The following is a 19,593-nucleotide window of genomic DNA, read 5'->3' on the forward strand; positions in this document are numbered from 1 at the left end:
TCTGCCCCCCTGTCTCTATGCCCTGCAAAGGTATCTGCCTCCCTGCTCCACCGACCCAGCCTGCACCCACTCTTGGGGGAATTTCCCCCTCCTGCCATCTCCTTCCCTCTAGAAGGTCTACACAGGAGTCAGGTGACCTGACTCACCAGGCCCTCAGGTGGGCACAGGTGGTTGGTAGGCTGGGACCATTACCTAACCATGGATGCCCCCCTCACCTTTTATCCTGGAGGAGGGCAAACAGGAAGTGACTGGGGAACAGAACTACCCTCGAGGACCCTGTGGGTCCCCCCTTCACCCCAGCATCACACACACACCCTGACCCTCACTTGCAGAGCGTGACCCTCAGACTCTCTGAGCCAGATCCTGTTGGAAGAAAAGTTTATGAGTCTACTGTTTCCTAGATCATGGCTTTTCCACCAGGCTCTCAGGGACCAGGATGAACGCAGTGTGAATCTCACTGCAACAGTGTCCCACACGCCCTAGTACAGGGCACGCCTCGGGCAGCATCCCCACCTCCAGGGAAAGACCCTCACCAGCAGTGCCTGGATTCCAGCAGTAAGGGCTTCTTCCAGTGGGGATAAAGTGAAGTGAGACACAAGCAGGACCAACGCTGCTGTTTCCCGGGGCCAGAGTCCTGCGCCCCCGCCAGCCCGCAGCACACAGCGGGCTTCAGGGCAGAGGACCCCAAAAAGCAGCAGGACTGGGCGGGGCACGCCGCAGACCGGCGCCGGGAGGCGAGGCCTAGGCAATGGGGCCGTCTAACCACAAGGGGGTCCGCGAGCCACTGGGGGCCCGGAGCTGGGGGAGGGAGGGTACTTCCCCCGACCCTGGTTCTGCCGGGCCTTCGCCACTCACGTCCCTCCAGACTCCTGGGAGCCTCTGAACCTGAGACCCCCCCCTGCTCTGGGGCTGCTTCCACGGCCCAGCGACCCGCCGAACATCGACTGAGCGCCTGCTGGGCCAGGGCTGCTGACCAGCCCGTCGGAGCCGCCGCCCGAAGGGCACCCAGATGCCCACAGGCCGTGCGCGAGGGGCTGGGGCAAGCAAGGGGTCCACAGGCGGGAAAGAGGCCCCGCGGGGTACTCGAGCCCCGTAAGGAGAGGCCTTCGGGGCCTTCCGTCCACGCTTCGCACCCGCTTGGCCCTGACGCAGCAGCGGCGCTGGTTGCCTGTTTAGTTCTGGCCGCGTCGGCTCTTCGGCGCTCGGAGCCCTCCGGGGAGCTGTTTGCTGGGGACGGGTTCCAGGTGGCCCACGACGGGGGCACAGACGCGGGCGCAGGCAGGGAGGGGAGGTTGGGGAGGAGCTGTGGGGGCGGCGGGGGGGGGGGGTGGGCAGGCGGGGGGCGGAGCGCGGGTGGCTGGGCGAGGCGGGGCGAGGAGAGGAGGAGGGGGGAGGAGAGGGGAGAGGGGAGCCGTGGGAGGGGAGGTGGGGCCGGGCGCGGCTGCCGCGGGCGTGGGCACCGACTTCCCGGCAGCGCGGGAAGCCCCGAGAGTCACGGGGCTGCACAGGGTGGAGCGGGTCCCGGGCTGCTCCCGTGCGCGCTCGGGGAGGCGGCGCCGGCCCCCACCGCGGACTTAGCGGGGCCCGGCGCCCGAAGCGCCGTCCGTGCCTGCCCCGCGGCCCCGGGCCCCCGGCCTCGCTCGCCCCAAGGTCCGACAGTCCCCCCGGCGGAGAGTGGGTGGCTTCCTCGTGCCGCCCGCCGCGCGGGACCCTGCGCTCCCTGGGCTGGAACGCCCCTCCCGGTTCGCAGCTGCCTCGTTCCTCCCCCTCAGCCCATTCCCACCTGCCCCGAAGTCCGCCGGGCGCTGCCGCCAGCGCGCTCTCCCGGTTCTCGGGCCCTGCTCTGGCCTCCCGGGGGCGGGAGCTGCGGCCTGCCCCTGCCAAGGTCCCCGCGGCGCCAGCGCCCCACACCGGCTAGGGGGAGTCTGGGATCCGCCCACAGGGAGCTTGTCTTCCTCGAAGGCCAGCTTGTTGACCCCCCAGCTTTGTTGACCCCTCCCAGGCTCCCAGTCCCTGGTGAGAGCTCGCCATCGCTACTGGGGACATGGTTTTCCCTCCGCAGCTCTGGACCCCAGGGCCTGCCTAGACTTTGCCCAGGCGGCGTGACCCATCTCCAACAACATAGGGTGGCTGTGAGGAAGAGGTAATGTCGCCCCAGAGTTCCTGGTCCTCAAGATGTCCTGGTGCTCCAAACCCCTCTGCCTGTAAATAGGGGCCAGGGAGCAGATGGGGTGCAGGGCCAGCCTCCCCCCATCCTTCCTCCTTTTCTCCCCAGCAGGCTCACTTCCTGCCCTCTCAGTCTGACCTCTGTCCTGGGCTGAGTCAGGAGCCCAGTGCTTCTTGTTTTGGTTTGGTGGTGAAGAACGGAAAGTGGACAAGGACATGCAGCGGTCCTTGGTGCCCCACCCGGCCCCAGGCTGTGGCAGCCCCAGGTCCCTGCCTCAAGGCAGGTGGGCACAGTGTACCACGCCATCTCCTGTTGCCATGGCCACTGCGGCCACCATGCTGCTCCTCCTGCCCACGGATGGCACCTGCCTGGTGCCTCTGCCTCAGACTGAGTCCCCCAGGGGCTGCTGCTGCGCCACCTCCACCCCATCAACCCAGACGGCAGCCAAGGCATTGGAGAAAAGTAAACCAGGGCTGGTCACACTGCTGCTGGAACCCCACAGCGAGGTTCACCCCGCACTGAGGAGGCCGCCACCTCCTGACCTTGACCTGGAGCCTAGTGCCTGGAGAGAGGGAGATAAGACGCAAGAGGTCTCAAGAGGCTGCACGGCTTTCAAGGCTCTTTCCTGCAGGACCAGGGAGACGCAGGCTGAGCCGGAGGAAAGGGGGCATGGAGGAGGGAGCACCTTCTAGCATCAACAGCTGTGGGCTCAGCACAGCCCCCCAACACACACACTCGAGTGCACATATGTACAAATGTGTGCACCCACGGACACAAACACATACACAGGTACAAGCGTGCACTGCCCAAAAAACATATGGATACAGATACACACATGAACACAGACACACATATACATACAATATGCACGTGTGTGCACATGTGCAAATGCATGCACACATACACACGTGAACAGGAACACGCACATGCTCAGCCCTCCCCAGGCTCCTGGAGCCTCCTGCCACCACCAGCAAGGACACCCTGCTCACACTAGAGAATGGGCTCCAGGGGCTGGACTGGAGCTTGGGAGCCCCACGCTGAGCTGAGTGGTCATCCACTGCCCCAGAGACCCTCAGCCATCAGAGCTCTCAGGCCTGCACCCTAGGCCCCTGGCGTGGAGACAGAAATGGTCTCAAAGGCCCCAGGTGAGCCTGGAGCAGGCCCCTACCCCCCTGGATGGATGGTGCCTGTCCGTGTCTGACGCAGGGTACACACAGCAGTTCTGGACTTCTGCTTGCACAAGATGTTCCCTTTCTGTTTGAATCTGTGTTTGCAGTTATTTGCAGCCACAACATTTCAACACACACACCACGGGGAATCATCTTCCCTGCACTGGTGTCAGGGCTGCTGGCAGCGGCTCTGCCTGGCGGAGGCCTTGTCTGGGTCACTCCCAGGTTCCTCAGCCAGAAGGGCATCTGGCACCAGGTGCTGATGCACGTGTGCTGAATGAGTGAAGGAGTGTGGCAGAGCTTTCAAGGTAGGTCTCAGGACAGCCATCGGCCAGGGGCCCTGATGTGGGCTCCAGAGTATGGAGGGGTAAGGGCCTAGAGGCAGGCTGTGGTGGTGGAGAAGGAGGGCTTTGGGGCTCCCCGGCTGCTTTGCGCTGGACAGGATTTGACTGTGGTCCCGGAGAATTCGAGCACCGAGGAGCCTCTGACAGGCCTGGTGTTGTTTGCTGGCTCTGGATCTCCTAAGTACAGGCACACCTTGTTTCACTGTGCTTTGCTTTATTGCACTTTGCGGATACTGCATTTTTTACAACTTAAAGGTTTGTGGCAACTCTGTGTCAAGCAAGTCTTTTGGCACCATTTTTCTAATAGCACTTAATTTTTAATTAAGGTACATGTATTGTTTTTTTAGACACAAGGCTATTGCACACTCAATAAACTACAGTATAGTGTAAACGTAAGTTTTATATGCACTGGGAAACCAAAAAATTCGTGTGACTTGCTTTATTGCGATACGTGCTTTATTTCAGTGGTCTGGAACCAAATCTGCAAGATCTCTAAGGTATGACTGTAACGGCTTTATTGAGATATAATACACATTCCATACAATTCACCCATTTAAAGTGTAAAACTCCATGGGTTTTAGTACGTTCAGAGTTGTGCAAATATCACCACAATCTATTTTAAGAACATTTTCATCACCCTGAAAGAAACTGTGTACCTATTGGCTGTCACTCCCTATTCTGCCTCCCCCCAGCCTCTGACAACCACTAATCCACTTTCTGTCTCTATGGATTTGCCTGTTCTGAACATTTCATAGACATGGATCATGTGATATGTTGTCTTTTGTGTCCAGCTTCTTTCACTTAGCATCATGCTTTGAGGTTTGTGGACATGAAGGAAAAAAACAGCCAGTTATTTGACCAGTGGAATCGGTTTATTTGCGAATAGCAGAGGAATTTCAGACTGGAACAAGCAAGTTATAGCAAAAGCCATAGGCGAGTCCAGCAAGCAAAGGAGAGGAACGTTACTTTATAAGAAAAAGGAGGAAGTTGGGAGGGGTTGTTCTGAAGGAGCATCCTTTGGTGGAAATGGAGAGTTCAGAGTGGTGACAGTTTCTCACTGGCTGAGCTGCTTGGCAGGAGGAACAGGAGGAACTCTTCTTCTTCCTGTTGGGGTGGTAATTGGCAGGCCCTCCCGTGGGTCTGTAAGTAGGTGGAGTCTAGTGTGGAGGGCTCCCCACTCCTGGCCTCCTGGCCGGGTTTTCAGTGAGGTCTCCTGGACTCTGAGTCCCAGGTTCCTCCGTGTTGTACCATGTGTCAGAACCTCCTTCCTTTTTGTGGCTGGGCGCCACTCCGTCTCAGGTCTCCCGTGGTGTTAAGGCACCAGATTTCTTTACTCTGCATCACTCATGGATATCTGGGCTGTTTCTATGTTTGGGCTACTATGAATAATGCCGGAGGAACGTTTACGTGCGATTTTCACCTTCTCTTGAGTGTGCACCCAGGGGTGGGGTGGATGAGTCCTGTGGTAATTCTCTTTAGTTTTCTGAGGAAACTGCCAGACTTTTTCGCAGCGGCTGCACCATTGTACCTTCCCCAGCATGTGAGAGTTTCGGTTTCTCCACCCTCCCCAGCACTGGCGGCCTCTCTCTTTTGTGATGCAGTCATGCTGGTGGGCGAGAAGTGGCTTCTCACTGCGGTCTGATTTGCATTTCCCCGATGGCTAGTGACGTGAGCATGTTTTCTTATGCTTGTTGGCCCTCGTACGTTTTCTTTGGAGAAATGTCTGTTCAGAGCCCCTGCCGTGAGCTAGAGTTTTAAGAGACAGGGAGAAGGGCCATGCGGTTGGAGGCAGGCAGGCTGCCGGCGGCGGTGGTGGCAGGACGCAGAGCTGGCTGTCCCCTCTCCTGGTCTAGGGCCCCCGGGGCGGGCTCATGAGGGCATTTCCGGGAGCACCAGCACACCACCTCCTCTCCCGCAGTTTCACTTTTGGATCTGGACATTCGCTGGCCCTGCCCTTGCTCCGGAGCTCCAGGGCAGAGTGAACGCACCTCACCCGCAGGGTGGCCTCGCTTCCCTTCTGGGCCGGAGCCTGAGCGCCACGGTCACGGTGAGCTGTGCTCGGCACCTCCCCCGCTGCCTCCCTTGGCGCCCGGGTGGGGCCCCATTCACTCTGGGTGGGGGGATGCCGGCCCTTCTGCGGGGCGCCCTGGTCCCAGCACCCTCTCAGGACTCCCCACAATCCCAGACCAGCTCGGGGGAAACCCCAAGCCTCTGGGAAGGCAGCCACCTCGCCAGCCCGGCTGCGTTTCCGCTTGACTCCAGGGTCGGCCCTCCAGGTGCTCCTTGGCCCCCACTCCGATTTCAGACCAGCACTGAGGCTCAGAGGCTTCCTGCCCAGTGGGGATGGCTGGCTCCTCTGCTGGACCCTCTCCTGTTTCCTGCGTCAGGCTTGCTTTGGTCTCTGGCCTTGGACTGGTGGCTCATGAAGCTCCAGGCATGAGAAAGCCCTAGAGGATACGCCTGGGAGCTGGGGACCCTCTGGCTGGCCTTGCTGTGGGCCCTGTGGCAGGTACCCAGGAGATGGTGGCTTCATTTCTCCCCTGCCGTCTGGATGCCTCAGCCAGGAGGCGACTGCTACAACAGACAGAGCATCAGCCTGGGGGTCCCCTGAAGCCCCCCTCGCCCTGTTCTCCCTTAGCAGGTGCTTTTCCTGAGTGGCCATAAGCCTTATTGGGCTGACAAAGGGTGGTGGCCTTGGTGGGTAGCCCCACCTGCCCCGTCCCACCCCACCCCAGCACTGAGAGTCCCAGGGCTTTCTTGGGCTGCTTCTGGGCACTCTGGCCATGGAACAGATGGTGTGAATGGGCTGAGTCCTGCTGAAGGCTGTGAATGACGTCCCAGCCTGGGGGCGCTCACAGCCCCGTGGAGAGGTGGATGAGTGGATGACAGCGTGGGCACTCCATTTCTTTCTGTGTTGGGTAGTGGTCAGGGCAAGAGCTTTCTGCCAATCAGAGCATCCCAGGACTGGCCATGCAGGCTTGCTTTGGAGGGAGACAGCTCCCCGTCATTGGAAGCATCCAAGTACCACCATTCTGCTCAACCCCCCTGCCACTCTTCCAGCCCTGAGGGCACAATGCTTGACCCATCTGTCCTCCTCAGGAGCATGGCATCAGCCTTTGAGAGGGTAGTCAAGAGCGTCATCCGGGAGCTGGACCAAAGAGGGGAGCTCATCCCAGTGGACAGCCTGCAGAGCTCCACCAGCTTCCAGCCCTACTGCCTATTGGTCAGGAAGCCCTCGAGGTCGTGGTTCTGGAGACACCGCTACAAGTGTGTCAACCTGTCCATCAGGGACATCCTGGAGCCCAATGCCCCGGAACCAGGTACCCCACCTGGCACTGCATCAGAGCCCTGGGTGGGAGGGGAACAAGCAGACCAGCTTGCCATCTGCCCTGGGCCTCTGGGCTCTCTGCTGCCAGAGGGCAGGACCTTTTCAAAGGTCCCCCAGCCTGGGTGGGACAGGTGGTAGCTTGTAGCACGGGGCCTCAACTCTGGTCTTTCTCCAGCTGTGGAACGTGGCGGCCCCTTCCACTTCCAAGACACTGTGGACGGGCAGGTGAAGGGCAGTGTGGAGCTGACAGCCCCAGGACATGGGCGGTTGGGAGGTGGGGCCTCAGTGTCCGGCAGCTCCAGTGCCTCCATGAACGTGTGCAGACTTCAGGTCGTCCCCAACACCTGGGTGGCCATGCAACAAGAGCGGTGAGCCGCGAGGGGGGGGTACCTGCTGACCCTGAGCAGCCTCTGGGTCACAACCTAGAGGCGTTAGGGGTCACAGGCTGAGGGTCAGTACAGTAGAGGGAATTCCCAGAAGCAGGGGCGTGTGGGGCCAGGTGGCAGGGCAGGAGGCTGCAGTGGTAATGGGGGCCTGCATCCCGAGGACCAGGGTGACCAGGCGGAGCCCAGGGGGTCTAGGGTCAGACAGGTCAGGCTGCTGTGTGGAGGCTGGGGTGGGAGGAGCAGACGTGGGGACACCTGTGAGGAGGACCATTCGCTCAGAGTGAAGACTTGAAACTTGAACCCAGGAAGGGGCAGGGAGTGGAGGGAGGGAGCAGCCAGGTGAAGGTGTCCACTCCTCCCTGCATCCCACCCACCAACACTGACAGCTCCCGGTCCCTGCTGCCAGCTGTCCTCATCCCCCCTGTGTGTGCACGAAGGTCCGGGAGAGGGAAGCTAGTGCTGTGGTCCGGGCTGGGGAAGGGCACCCCCGTAAGCTGCCTGGGCTCCTACCCCGCACAGGCGCCTGCGGCAGCCTGAGCACAAAATCCTGCAGCAGCTACGGAATCGTGGGGTCGATGTGTTCGTGGTGACGGAGGTGCTGCAGACGCAGAAGGAGGTGGAGGTCACCCGGACCCACAAGCAGGAGGGCTCGGGCCAGTTTGTGTTGCCTGGAGCCGTGGGCTTGCAGGTGTGGCGCAGGTCCTGCAGCGGGCAGGGGCCTGGGAGGCAGGAGGGCGGTGCCCCCCGGCAGACCCTGGCCACCAGCACCCAGCCCACGCCCGGCCCTACAACCCAGTGCCTGGTCCTGAGCCCATATCCATCCTTCAGGGCCAGGGCCAAGGCCACCTGAGCCAGAGGAAGACGGTCACCATCCCCCCAGGCAGCATCCTCGCATTCCAAGTGGCCCAGCTAGTTATTGGCTCTGACTGGGGTGAGCCGTGGTTGGGGGTACTTTTGGGGCCAAGACTCGCAGGGCAGAGGGGCAGAGAGACAGGGAGGCCTGAGATGAGCCACCGGCTGGCTGGGGGTGCTGTGGGCATCTGGTTGCATAGCTTCCTGGGTCAGGGTGGCCGAGGGTGCCAGGCTCTGGGGTGTAGGGGGTTGGGGCACACTGGGGGAACCTCGCGGGGTAGCCCCGGGGGGTGAAGGAGAGGCTGGGAGCCCCAGCCCACCTGCCTCCTCTCTCTGCCCCCACATGGCTGCCAGACGTCCTCCTCTTCCCGGGCAAGAAGCAGAGGACCTTCGAGCCGCCCCAGGCAGGTGAGGCCCATGGCCCCCCGCCCCACCTGGGCGACAGGAGGAGCATGCTCCAGGCGCTGAGGCCTTCTCCTATGCACGTGCACACACACGCACAAGGGTGATACAGCCACAGGCTGACATCAGTCTGGCATGGCCTTGCTCCCTGCCCTGGGCTGCCAGTGTTGGGGTGGTGGTGACGCAATGTGAGGGCCCAGGGAAGGCCTCAGCTCTCTCTGGTTTGGGGACCCACACCCTGCACTGACCAGCTCTGCTTGCCCAGGCCAGAGGCCTTCCTGTGAAGACAGCAAGCCACTGCAGACTTTGGACGTCAGCTCCAAGAGCGTGTCAGGATTCAGGATTGAGTCGGGTCAGTACCTTCTTGACTGCCTCTGGGACCCATGGTGGGCTCCCCTTTAGCCCCCTGGGGGGGTCTGTCCTTCCTTACCAGGGCTTTCCAGGGCCCTGTGGGCACCCGGGCAATGCCAGCCCTGTCCCCACAGATGGGTCCACCGAAGACGGGTTGGTGCCCACCCAAGACTTCCAGGGCCTGCAGAAGGAGGTGAGGGCGCAGGCCGAGGGCCTGGAGGGCTTGTGCAAGGACCTGTGTGAGCAGCTGCTGGGAGGCTTGCGGCAGGTGCTGCGGGAAGAGCTGGCCCTACAAGCCCTGGAGGAGGCGGTAAGCAAGTGGGGCAGGGCTGGTGGAGCTGGTGAAGCCTGTGCCCAGCCAGCCACGCTCACGTGCCCCACCCTGTGTCCCCAGCTGGAGCAGGGCCTGTGCTGTGGGCGGGTGGAGGAACCTCTACACGGTCCAGGGCGCGCCATCCTTGACTGCATGGTGCTCACCTCCGGAGTGCTGGAAAAGGACCTCGCCGGCCCCATCTCCTACCTGCTGGGAGCACTGGCTGGTAAGGGAGCCCTGGGGCAGGTGGGTAGAGGGCAGGGCTTCCCAAGCTGGGCCTTCTGGAACCCCCTCTCACCCATGGTCTCTACCCAGTGCTGAATGAAACCCAGCACGTGCTTCTGGCCGAGCTGCTGGAGACGGGGACCCTGTTGGAGCAGTTCGAGCTGGTGAGAGGGCGCAGGTTGGAGCGGAAGGGGCCGGCCTGTGGTATGGGGCCCCATCTAGGATGGGGTGGTAGGGGAGAGCACTGGATGCCCAGGGGCCCCCACTGACAACCTTCCACCCTATCCTGGCAGGTGAGGAGCCTTTTGGAGCAGAGCTCCCCATGGCAGAGTTGCAGGGCTGTGTTCCTGCCACCCAAGCTCCTGGGGAGCAGTTGGGGCCCAGAGGCGCCTGCCTGGGTCCTGCTGGAGGAGTGCGGCCTAGGCCTGCAAGTGGGCGCCCCCCAGGTGTCCTGGGAGCCGCAGGCCCAGGGCTGCACGTGTGCACTCTACGCCTGTCTGGCGGTGCTGCTGAGGCTGAGCGAGCCCTGCTAGCCTGCACACCTGGGCAGCTCTCTAGGCAGAGCAGAGCTCACGCCCACCCAGCCCTGGGAAGGCGAGAGCTCAGTGCAGCCATGTGGCCAGGTCACCATGGGGTTGGAAGTTGGGGAAAGTCAATAAATGTGATGTACTAAGGAAAGATGTGTTACTCAGTTTTTGAGGGCCCTAGATCTGGGGTATGGAGCAGGAGTGGGGACTGTGCCACATAGACTAGGGAGAGATGTGGGGGCCAAGAGCAGGCCTCTCCTCATTAGTCTCACTCTTGCTGCGCTTTGGGGCTAAGGGGAGCCTTCCCTGTGTTTGCACCTGGCCACTCTGGAGTGACCAGCCACGTGGCCAGGCTCCTGGCCCCTCCCCAGCATGCTGGCCTGTGAAAGAATAGGGCAGAACAATTCCACCAGGATGGGTCTCTATCTGCCTGAGGGAACTTGAGAACATTCTGCTGCAGCTAATGGGCCCATCCTCGGCCCACGGGGGCTGCAGAGGGGACTAGAGCAGGTGTGGCTGATGGGCAGACAGACCCTACACTCTTGGGGCTGCACAGAGGCTCCTGGAGAAGCAGTGACCCACCGGAGCCACTGGCCTTTGGTGTCCATCTCACTGAAATGCATTTACCCGGAGGTAAGAGTCCCTCTCCACGGAGGAGGCCTCCTAACCCTGAGTTGCAGGTCCCTGGGCTCCAGCAGGTCTCAGAGCACTTGCCTCCATGGAAATCCAGGGCCTCGGCAGCCAGTGGGGGTAGCAGCCCCATGCGCAGGAAGAGATGGTAGCTGATCTAGCCAGGGAGTTTATCTCGTCTCTGGGAGCTTGAACAGCCAGGAGAAATGTGCCTTTCTTTGGTGGGAACCACAGTCTGCCTTCCTCCACTCACTGGAAGGTGGAGGAAGCCACATGCCACCTCTGTCATGGCACACCATTGACATGCAGCTTCAGGACTCGCTAAAGGCAAGGGACAGTGGGTCCTGCTTGGCTGGGATGTTAATCCCCCAGAAAACCCAGGATCCAAGCCCAACGGTGAAATTAATATTAAAACAGAAGACAGGCCGGCCCGGTGGCACAGCGGTTAAGTTCGCCCGATCTGCTTCTCAGCGGCCTGGGGTTCACTGGTTCGGATCCCGGGTGTGGACATGGCACCACTTGGCACACTATGCTGTGGCAGGTGTCCCACATATAAAGTAGAGGAAGATGGGTATGGATGTTAGCTCAGGGCCAGGCTTCCTCAGCAAAAAGAGGAGGACTGGCAGTAGTTAGCTCAGGACTAATCTTCCTCAAAAAACAAACAAAACAAAACACAGAAGACAGAGTGCACCCCAAACACCGCAGGTCCGGGTTACAGGACACCCTAGAGATCAGTCTCCACACAGTCAAGTGAGAAGCTCCGCGCCTCAGGCCCTGCTGTCTTCTCCAGGACCCAGGGCCTCCTGTGGGGACCCTTGTTAGGTGACTTGTCTGGAACGGCCTGGGTCTTAGGAAGCACTAGCTAAGTGGGCACACAGCACTGCTTCGGCGCCTGAGACTCTGCCCTCAGTTGAGGGGATAAAACACGTCCTGGTCAGCCCCACCCAAGCCCCACTTGGAGATATGACTGCTGGCCATCGGGCTCCAGGACCACCAGTGCCTTGAGGTCTGCAGCGACATAGCCCACCTGAGTGTACTTCGGCACCAAGGGCAAGGCAGGAGAGCCTTATGGGGAAAGGAATGGGTTCTGATCCTAGCTCCACATTGGAAGATTCACCACGGGATGGGCTCTCTGCAGGCAGAGCTGATGGACCTTGTCCTCCGGACACTCACAGACCGGAAACGCTCACCGGGGGGGCGGGGCTGTGGTATTGCCATGCGGGTGGGGGCAGCCTCTGGTGAATCAGGCCACCACTCTACCGGGAGCCTCCCCGGGGACCCCAGCAGCGAAGTTCCCAAGAAGAGTCATGCTCCCAGGGTCCCGTAATAGTCTGGGCCTTCAGGCTGCGTGGGCTTTGCATCAAACTCGTGTGGGGCAGGCAGAGTCCCACAGGGCTCCCAGCCCCTGGGCGGGGCCACAGCCAGGTGGGCGGACGCACGACCATGAGCAGGCAGCAGCCGTGTGCACGTGCACGCGACAGCCTGCAGTCCAGTGGCCTGTCCTGCTGTGGTCTGTGTGGGGACAAGTGTATGCCTGGTAGGAGAGTGATCAGCGAATGCTCAGCCAAGGTTCTGGCTCCTGGGCTGCAAGGGGTGGGGTGGAGGCAGGCCTGCTTCTGCCCTCAGGGGCTGCCGTGAGGGGGTCCATGAGCTCCTGGTGAGCCCAGCCTGGGGCCCAGCCCGAGTCAGGGGTCTGTGAGAATGCGCCTCGCGGACCCCAACTGCAGCAATGGAAACTGAGGAGGGAAACCCAGCCCTGCACAGGGGCCCCTGTCCTGGGAGCCGCAGGCCTCCCTGAAGGGTGACCAGCTTGAGAACCACCCCGAGGTCAACACAGATGTCCACGATGCACCCACCAATCCCCTTGCCCTCCCTCCCTCTCCTTCACTGGGGGTCTCACGCACGGCATGTCCAGAGATACGTTTCTTGTCGTTTAACCAGTTTTGCATCTGCTTTGGAAGATCTAAACTAACACACCAAACCATGCTTCTGGCTCCACACAGACCTGTGCCCTTGGCCTGACCCCACCCTGCCCTGGGAGACCTCCATAGACCCCAACCCCTTCCTGACTGAGCTCCGACCTCGTCAATTCAGCGTGTGTTGGACCACAGCACAGCTTCCCTTCCTTGTTTCAAGGTAGACCCTGCCTGACCCTGGTCACAAGCCTGAACCCTGAACCTGCCTGACCTCTGACCCCACCCCTGGGCTGACCCTTACTCTCGGCCACACACTGCCTTATCTATAATCTCAGTCTGACCTTGATTTTGGACCAGGCCCAGCTCATCAGAATCATATCCTCGGCCCAGGCCCAGGCCCCAGACAGATAACAGATCGCTTTGATCCACGTGTCTTTATTGTAAACACTTTCCATAACGGGTGGGCAGGACCCCACACCTGTCCCCAAAGGGTCCCCAGTCTGGTGTGGACTGCTCCCAGCCCTGCAAGAGGCTGTGTGAGTTGAGGTCTCCCTCAGGAGGCAACTTTAGGGGGTAGACCTTGAAAAGCAAGAGGACTTTCCGAGGTGGGCATTCCGAGTGGGGGAACCCGCCGGGGCCGGCGCCAGGAGGGGCACGGTCACAGCTTCAGAGGCTCCCAGAAGGGTCTCTTCCCCACAGTCACCCCTTCCTAATTCACCCCCGTGTGGGGCGCTGGGGTACCGGCTCGAGGGCTCAGTCTGGTGGGGTGCAGATGCTGGCACCCCACGCCTGAACCCACAGGTCTAATCCCAGCCCTGTGGTGTCCAGTGGGGAGGTGAGGGGACACCTTCTGAAGAAGGCTCGGTGGGGGGGGCTCTGACACGATGAGCGGGGGGGACGGGGGGCACGAATGGCAACAGGCCACAGGGCAGCAGGTGTGGGCAGGAAGACAGATCAATGCCTCCTGAGGAGAGAGAAACCTCAGAACCTCAGGCCAGGACATAGGCCGGAGAGGAGAGGGGCACGTGACAGGGCAGGAGGCAGGCTGCTGGGGCGGCCAGGAGGGCCCTGACAGGCAGGGGAGCCTGGGCCAGGCAGGGGGTGGAAGCCCAGGAAGTGGGCAACTATCATGGCACCAGCTTACAGGGCTGTGCCAGCTTCACAGTGTCCCCCACCAGACCCAGGTAGGGGGGCATGGCACATTCTAGGGGGCCAGGAAAGCAACAGATCTGAGGAGGAACAAATGGACGCATGGGTGCAAGAGGCAAGGGGCTGAGGGTGAAATGGTGCTTGGACAGAAGGGGCTGCTGTCCCTATAGGTCACACGGCGGTCATGGTGTTGAGCTCCTAGAAAGCAGTCATTGTGCACACCAGGCCTTGGGGTGGGGGGGCCTGAGAGGGGAGGGCACCAGCGTCCAGCACCAGGCCCAGGGTGCCCCTCAAGCAGAGCATCTTCTGCAGATCTGCCCCCACCAGGACTGGCCACAGTGTGGTGGGGTGCCCGACTCAGACCCCTGAGGGTGGGCATGGGGTCAGGCTCAGCCGGGTCCAAAACAGCCCCAGCGGCCTGCAAGGCTCCGACGCTGGAAGGGGCTGTCTGCATAGACTGGCCAGGGCCGGCTGGGACAGGCGCGGCGCCCACCAAGGCGGGAGAGGAGCAGGCTGCGGGGACGGCTTTGCTCCTGGGCTAGCAGCACCACCTGCTGGGCGGACACATGCGCCGCGGTGACCACAGCCGGCTCGGGGTCGCTCTGCAGCTGCCCCAGGTCTGCGGGGACAGGGCAGTTCAGGCAGGGTGGGGGGGGCTTTTAGGATGGCCAAGCGCCCTGGGTCTCTGGCCCTCCACCTATCCATTCCCATCCACCCCACCCTAGCACCCACTGCCTGTCCAGGACCCCACACCCTGGTCGGGTCCTCACCCTGGAACAGGGAGTCCAGCAGGTCCTGGCTGACATGGCTGGGACTCGAGTGATGGACGAGGAAGCCTGGACCAAGGCAGACCTGTGAGTGTTGGCCCCACACCTCCAGCAGGGAGGGCTCTGGGTGGGAGCGACTGTGTGGCACCAGGCCTGCCTCACCTATGAGCACTGCAGCTGCCCGGCGCAGGGGGACCTGTGGGCTCCGCAGGTAGCCCTGGGTCTGGCTCAGGAAGCTGGGCACATGACTTGGGTACTGCTGAACCTGGGGACAGAAGGGCTCATGGCAGGACAGGAGGCAGCAGAGGTGAGCCCACAGGCTGGGGTGCCCTGTGGAGCCCCCAGGGCAGGGCATCAGGGTCTGAGACCTTAGACTTGCCACCACTTTGGCTGGGAAGGGGACAGTTTTGAGGGGGAAGTGGCCCCGGTGTATACTGGACCAAGTGGGCAGCTGACGACATCCTGCCACTGTCAGTGTCCTCCCCCGACTGACCAGGCGGTGGCAGATGCGGCTTAGGGCCTCAGGGCTGTCGTAGTGGGCCACAGTGACCATCTCCTCCAGGAGGCCCCAGCGCAGGGCCTGGTCACAGCGGGCCAGGGTCCACTCCGAGCTCTGGGACAGGGGAAGGAAGCAGGGTTAGGGATCTAGAAAGTGACAAGTGGTGGCCAGAGTGTGGCCAGGATGAGGGATGGAGGAGCCCAGAGCAAGCAGCCCAGGGAAGACCAGGAACCTGGGAGCCCATGACGCCTGCCCCTAAGGTCCTTGGGGAAGTCCCTGACCTGCGATCTTCGGAGAGGCAATGGGGTGTGGAGGGATGGGGCTGGGTGGGGACAGCCTTGGGACAGTCTTGGGGGGCGGCTGACCTCAGCAGCGTCCTGGCTGGGATCGTGCAGGCGCAACAGCAGCGGCACAAGACTCTGCAGCATCAGCTTCCGCAGGGGTCGGTGGAGCCCCATCCGGAGGCCGCCCTGGCCCTGCCGCACCAGCGTCCCCAGGAGCCCGACCGCCGAGGCGCGGACCGAGTCCCGGGCCTGCGTGGGAGGACGCAGTCAGGGCGGAGCAACGAGGGCGAGGGTCTAAGGAGGGCTGCTGTCTGGGGGCGTGACCTGGGGGCCTGGAGTGGGGCCTGGTGGGGAAGCCTGGGGAGAGGGGCACAGAGACGCAGAGTCTGGAAGGGAGGACTTTGGAGAGGAACCGGCAGGGCCGGCGGCGGGGGGGGGGGTGGGGGGGTGGGGGGGTGGGGGGGGGCGGGGCTCACGTCATCCAGCAGCGGCGGGAGGCGAGGCCCCAGCTCCGCGCTCAGGAGCCGCACGGGAGCCCGCGGCCGCACCAGCAGCCTCCGCAGCGCGCCCAGCGCGGCGCCCACGAGCCGCGCGTCGCCCTCGCCCAGCGCGCCCAGGAGCGCAGGCACCAGCGTGCCCACGTGCCGCACCTGCGGAGGCAGGGACTCGTGGGCGGCCCTCGCAGGCCCCGCCCCGCCCCGCCCCGCCCCGCCCCTCACCTTCCCGCGGTTCAGCGCCAGATGGCCGAGGCCGAGCAGGCCGAGCCAGCGCACGGTGGGCTCGGGGTCGCCCTGCCAGGCGCGGAGCCGCTCCAGAATGACCTCCTTTCGCAGGAGCCGTGCCGTGGGTCGGCTCTGCAACAGCTGGGCGGGGGACAAGGGGTCAGCACGCTCCCGGTCCCTGTGCTGGGACGGCGGCGCAGTCCACCGTCACCTCTCAGCATGCATCCCGGAAAAGGGCTCACCCCGGTAAAGAAGGCCATAGCCGTGAGGCGCTGCGTGTCGTTGGGGCTGCGCAGCCGGGGAAGCACGTCGGCGAACAGGCCTCTCAGGTGGTGGTCGGCGTGAGCCACCATGGCACTGGGATGGGGCGGAAATGGGAGCTCTCCCTCTGCTTCCTGCCTCACCCCTTGCCTCCACCCGACCACCCTCATGCCCCTGCCTCTTGCCCCACCCCCATGCTCTGCACCTGGCCAGCAGCAGGACGCCCTCCAGGTGGGTGTGGGCTCCCACCAGCCTCCTCCAGCCTCCAGCCTGCTCCATGCACGTGACCACCATGCGGCTGCCATCCCCAGTAAGCAGGGCCTTCAAGGCCTCCACTGCGCAGCTGGAGGGGGAGGCAGCAGGGGAGTGGGCAGCAAGGGCCAGGAGGACGCTGGCCCAGCCTTCACTTCCCTCAGTGTGCGCCCCTCACCTGGCGTGGCTGTGCGGTGGCCCGCGGTGGAATGGGGCCCAAACCTTGGGGGTGTCAGGGGAGTGCACTCCTTGGGCCAGCTGGTGCAGCTGTGTGACCAGTACGAGCAGGAGATTCGGGTAGAAGCCCCGCGTGGCGCCCACGCAGCCAGACACAGCCAGCATCTCCCCAAGGGCACGAGTGGCCTGCAGAACAAGTGGCCCATTCAGGCTCAGAGGCACCAAAGACAGGACGAGGACAAAGCCTCAGACACTGGAGGGACATTCGGGAAGCACCTGACTCAGGTGAGAACCTGCTGCCCCCAACCCCCTGTGGGGCAACTCTTCTGCCCCCCCCCACCCCCCCACCCCCCCCCCCCCCCCCGGGCAGGGGAGGGGGAGTGCCGGGGAGAGGGGCCAGTCCCCTGGCAATGCTGGCCAGAGCTACCTACAGCCAGCGCCTCCAGCTCAGGCCCGGCCGCACCCTTGAGCGTCCACAGCAGCTGCACCAGCACCTGCCCATTCACGCGCTGGTTCCGGCTCAGGCTGCGCCACAGCTCTGCTGCCGCCCTGGGGATATGAGGTTCGTGAGACAGGATCTGGTGTCAGGATGCGGGGAGTTGCCAGGTCAGGGTTGGAGGTGGCCACAGGACTCCAGCAGGGAGTGAGGCAGGCAAACCATGCCCCCACACCCTCCCCCAATTCCAGAAAAACAACATAAGTGGCATCTGTGCAGACCACAACAGAGCTGAGTTCCACAGGATCAGCTGCCTGGCAGGACCTCTCAGAAGCCTGTAGGGCCAGCAACAGTGAACGAAACCTGGCATGGTAAACAATACCGTAGAGAATAAAGCCAAGGATAACTTCTCCTGGGGCGGATTACTCAAAGAGCCGGGGGCGCAGGGGTGCAGAAACCACCTGGCTCACTTACCCTGCCTTGGAGCACAAGCCCAGGCTGGGCTCCAGGGGCAACGTGGACAGAGAAGGCAGGCCCCCAGCCAGGCACCCAGTACGGAGGACCCCAGGTGGGAAGGGTGGGGGACTTTTCTGAATGAAAGGAGAGGCAGGGGAGAGGTGGGCAGCAGGAGTTGAGGGGAGGGAATTCAGAGGCTCTGTCTCCCCCATGACCCCTCCTTTCAGGGTCAGACTCGACCCCAAGCGGGAAGAGGGAAGGAAGCTGCGTGGCGGCTGGGGGATGTGGTGCCTGGCAGGGTGGGGCAGGTTACCGGTCCAGGGGCATCGAGCACGGCAGCAGCGCGCATACCACGTCCCGTGCGTGCTCCAGGGCTAGTGCGCTCAGCACCCGCAGGGCCACCCGCCGGGGCCTCCCCTCGGCTAGGCTGGGCACCTGTGCCAGCAGCCCACGCACTAGGGCATGCACCTGGCATGGAGGGATGGATGTCAGTGGTCAGGCCTCCTTGATACCTGGACATTACCCCCTGTATTCGCATGGCGTAGGGAAAGCCTGAAGGGGGCGTGCGCGTCAGGCTGATCGCTCCAACCCCCCAACCTTGGAGGAAAAGGCAGGAGTCTCTTGGGTAGGGAGGGCTGGGGGCTGACCTGGTCCTCCAGCCGCTCCCCTCGGGCCTCCAGGGCTGAGGACAGGGTGAGTGCTGTTGCCTGGGTCCCCGCAAAGCCAGCCTCCTCCAGGCAGGCAGCCGTGTACAACGCCAGGTCAGCAAGGGCCCCCTCCTCCGGGGAACTCTGGGGGGCCTAGGGTGGGGTGGGCAGATGAACGAAGTCCCCTTGCCTCTCCCAGTTCTCTTACCCAGCAACCCCTCAGCTCCTGACAAAGTCCCTGTGCCCTTCTGTTGTTCTCCAGCCCCCTCCCTTGCCCCCCAGGCCCGTCCCCCTCAGCCTCCCTTCCCCTACCGCTCACCTGATGGGCTCCCTTGGGGGCTGGCTCCTGTATGCAGGGTGGGGAGCGGGGCTCACGGCCAGCTGTGGGGATGCTGGCTGCATTCCCAGGCTTTGCCTCAGGTTCAGGCTGAGGGCCCATGACAGGGGGTCTCAGGGCCTGCCCCTGGCTGGCCCGGATCCCTTCAGCCAGAGCTGTCAGGGTTAGGGCCCCTACAGGGGCACCCCGGGGCCGGCCCCACACACCCCCAGCCATGGCCATGGCACACGCCAAGCTGCTCAGCCGGGCCCAGCCTGCAACACCTGCCCCCGATCCTCCCAGGAAGTCGTGCCCAGCCTGACCTAGAAGCAGGCCCCGGGCGGGACCAGGGACAGGTGTGGCATGTACGTGTGTGAACATGTGCTCTGTGTGTATGGGGGGGTTGGGGAGCCACACAGAGGTGTCCCCAGGCACAGTGCCTGCTGGGGGCATGTGAAGGGCCCTCCTGCCCAGGCTGCTGGCAGTGAGTGGCCAGCCTGAAGCTGAGCGTCTGGGGTCTGGCTCTGCCCACCAGGGCCCTGGGGGAGGGGCAAGATTCCTGGAGACAGTGGATCTGCAAGGGGAGGGGGAGAAGGGCCCTTGACCCTGACTTCCCATCCCTCTGGATGGGGGGACCCCGGGCAGGTGTGGATAGCCCTGAGGAGGCCGCAGCAGGGGCCAGAAGTCCGGGCCCAGCCCTGAGCTAAGGCCTTGCCTAATTCAACCCTAAAGAAGCCGTCTGGTCCAGGGCGGGCCTGGGGCTGGGGGCGGGGCTGTCTCCACTGCATTCTCACCTAGCAGCCATTCTGGGGATGGGGATGATTGGGAGTTGTCACTGCCTCTGAGCACTGGGAGGTCCTGGGATAGGAGAGATAAGGCCAGGAGCCACATCCCCTGGGCGCTCTTGCACTTGACTGCCATGATTGGGGTGGGCCTTCTGAGTCCTGGCCAGTTCTGACATGCCCCTTCCCCCCAACGCTGGACCACAGGGTTCCTGGGTCCTGGCACCTAGGAAGT

At 62.9% G+C, this 19,593-nt stretch overlaps 2 protein-coding genes across 18 annotated transcripts; one reads left to right on the forward strand and one right to left on the reverse strand.

Moving 5' to 3' along the window:
• Window positions 1-3,415: 3,415 nt before the first annotated feature.
• GSDMD (gasdermin D) lies at window positions 3,416-10,215 on the forward strand. Of its 14 annotated transcripts, none has more exons than XM_070481802.1 (13): window positions 3,452-3,644; window positions 5,599-5,727; window positions 5,957-6,189; window positions 6,780-7,000; window positions 7,184-7,376; window positions 7,914-8,082; window positions 8,223-8,325; window positions 8,601-8,654; window positions 8,914-9,000; window positions 9,134-9,309; window positions 9,394-9,538; window positions 9,628-9,701; window positions 9,831-10,215. In XM_070481802.1, the coding sequence occupies exons 4-13, from the start codon at window positions 6,784-6,786 to the stop codon at window positions 10,068-10,070; spliced, it is 1,458 nt and encodes a 485-aa protein (XP_070337903.1). In that variant the 5' UTR covers window positions 3,452-3,644; window positions 5,599-5,727; window positions 5,957-6,189; window positions 6,780-6,783; the 3' UTR covers window positions 10,071-10,215. The 14 variants fall into 14 exon arrangements, with proteins under 14 accessions (XP_014713657.3, XP_070337894.1, XP_070337903.1 ...); XM_070481800.1 differs by having other exon boundaries at window positions 6,068-6,321; XM_070481801.1 differs by having other exon boundaries at window positions 3,455-3,644; window positions 5,943-6,189.
• A 2,817-nt stretch (window positions 10,216-13,032) lies between these two features.
• MROH6 (maestro heat like repeat family member 6) lies at window positions 13,033-19,542 on the reverse strand. Of its 4 annotated transcripts, XM_044781017.2 has the most exons (14): window positions 18,580-19,542; window positions 18,261-18,413; window positions 17,927-18,081; window positions 17,153-17,270; window positions 16,723-16,907; window positions 16,498-16,635; window positions 16,274-16,388; window positions 16,029-16,172; window positions 15,786-15,959; window positions 15,391-15,558; window positions 15,020-15,139; window positions 14,689-14,791; window positions 14,530-14,595; window positions 13,034-14,378 (listed from the first exon to the last, which is right to left on the reverse strand). In XM_044781017.2, exons 1-14 carry the CDS (start codon window positions 19,192-19,194, stop codon window positions 14,149-14,151), a joined length of 2,484 nt encoding a protein of 827 aa, XP_044636952.2. In that variant the 5' UTR covers window positions 19,195-19,542; the 3' UTR covers window positions 13,034-14,148. The 4 variants fall into 4 exon arrangements, with proteins under 4 accessions (XP_070337878.1, XP_044636952.2, XP_070337879.1 ...); XM_070481777.1 differs by having other exon boundaries at window positions 13,033-14,378; window positions 14,689-15,139; XM_070481778.1 differs by having other exon boundaries at window positions 13,974-14,310; window positions 14,689-15,139.
• Window positions 19,543-19,593: the final 51 nt, after the last annotated feature.

The sequence above is a fragment of the Equus asinus genome, chromosome 12 (genome assembly GCF_041296235.1).
Source record: "Equus asinus isolate D_3611 breed Donkey chromosome 12, EquAss-T2T_v2, whole genome shotgun sequence".
In the NCBI taxonomy this organism is placed as follows: domain Eukaryota; kingdom Metazoa; phylum Chordata; class Mammalia; order Perissodactyla; family Equidae; genus Equus; species Equus asinus.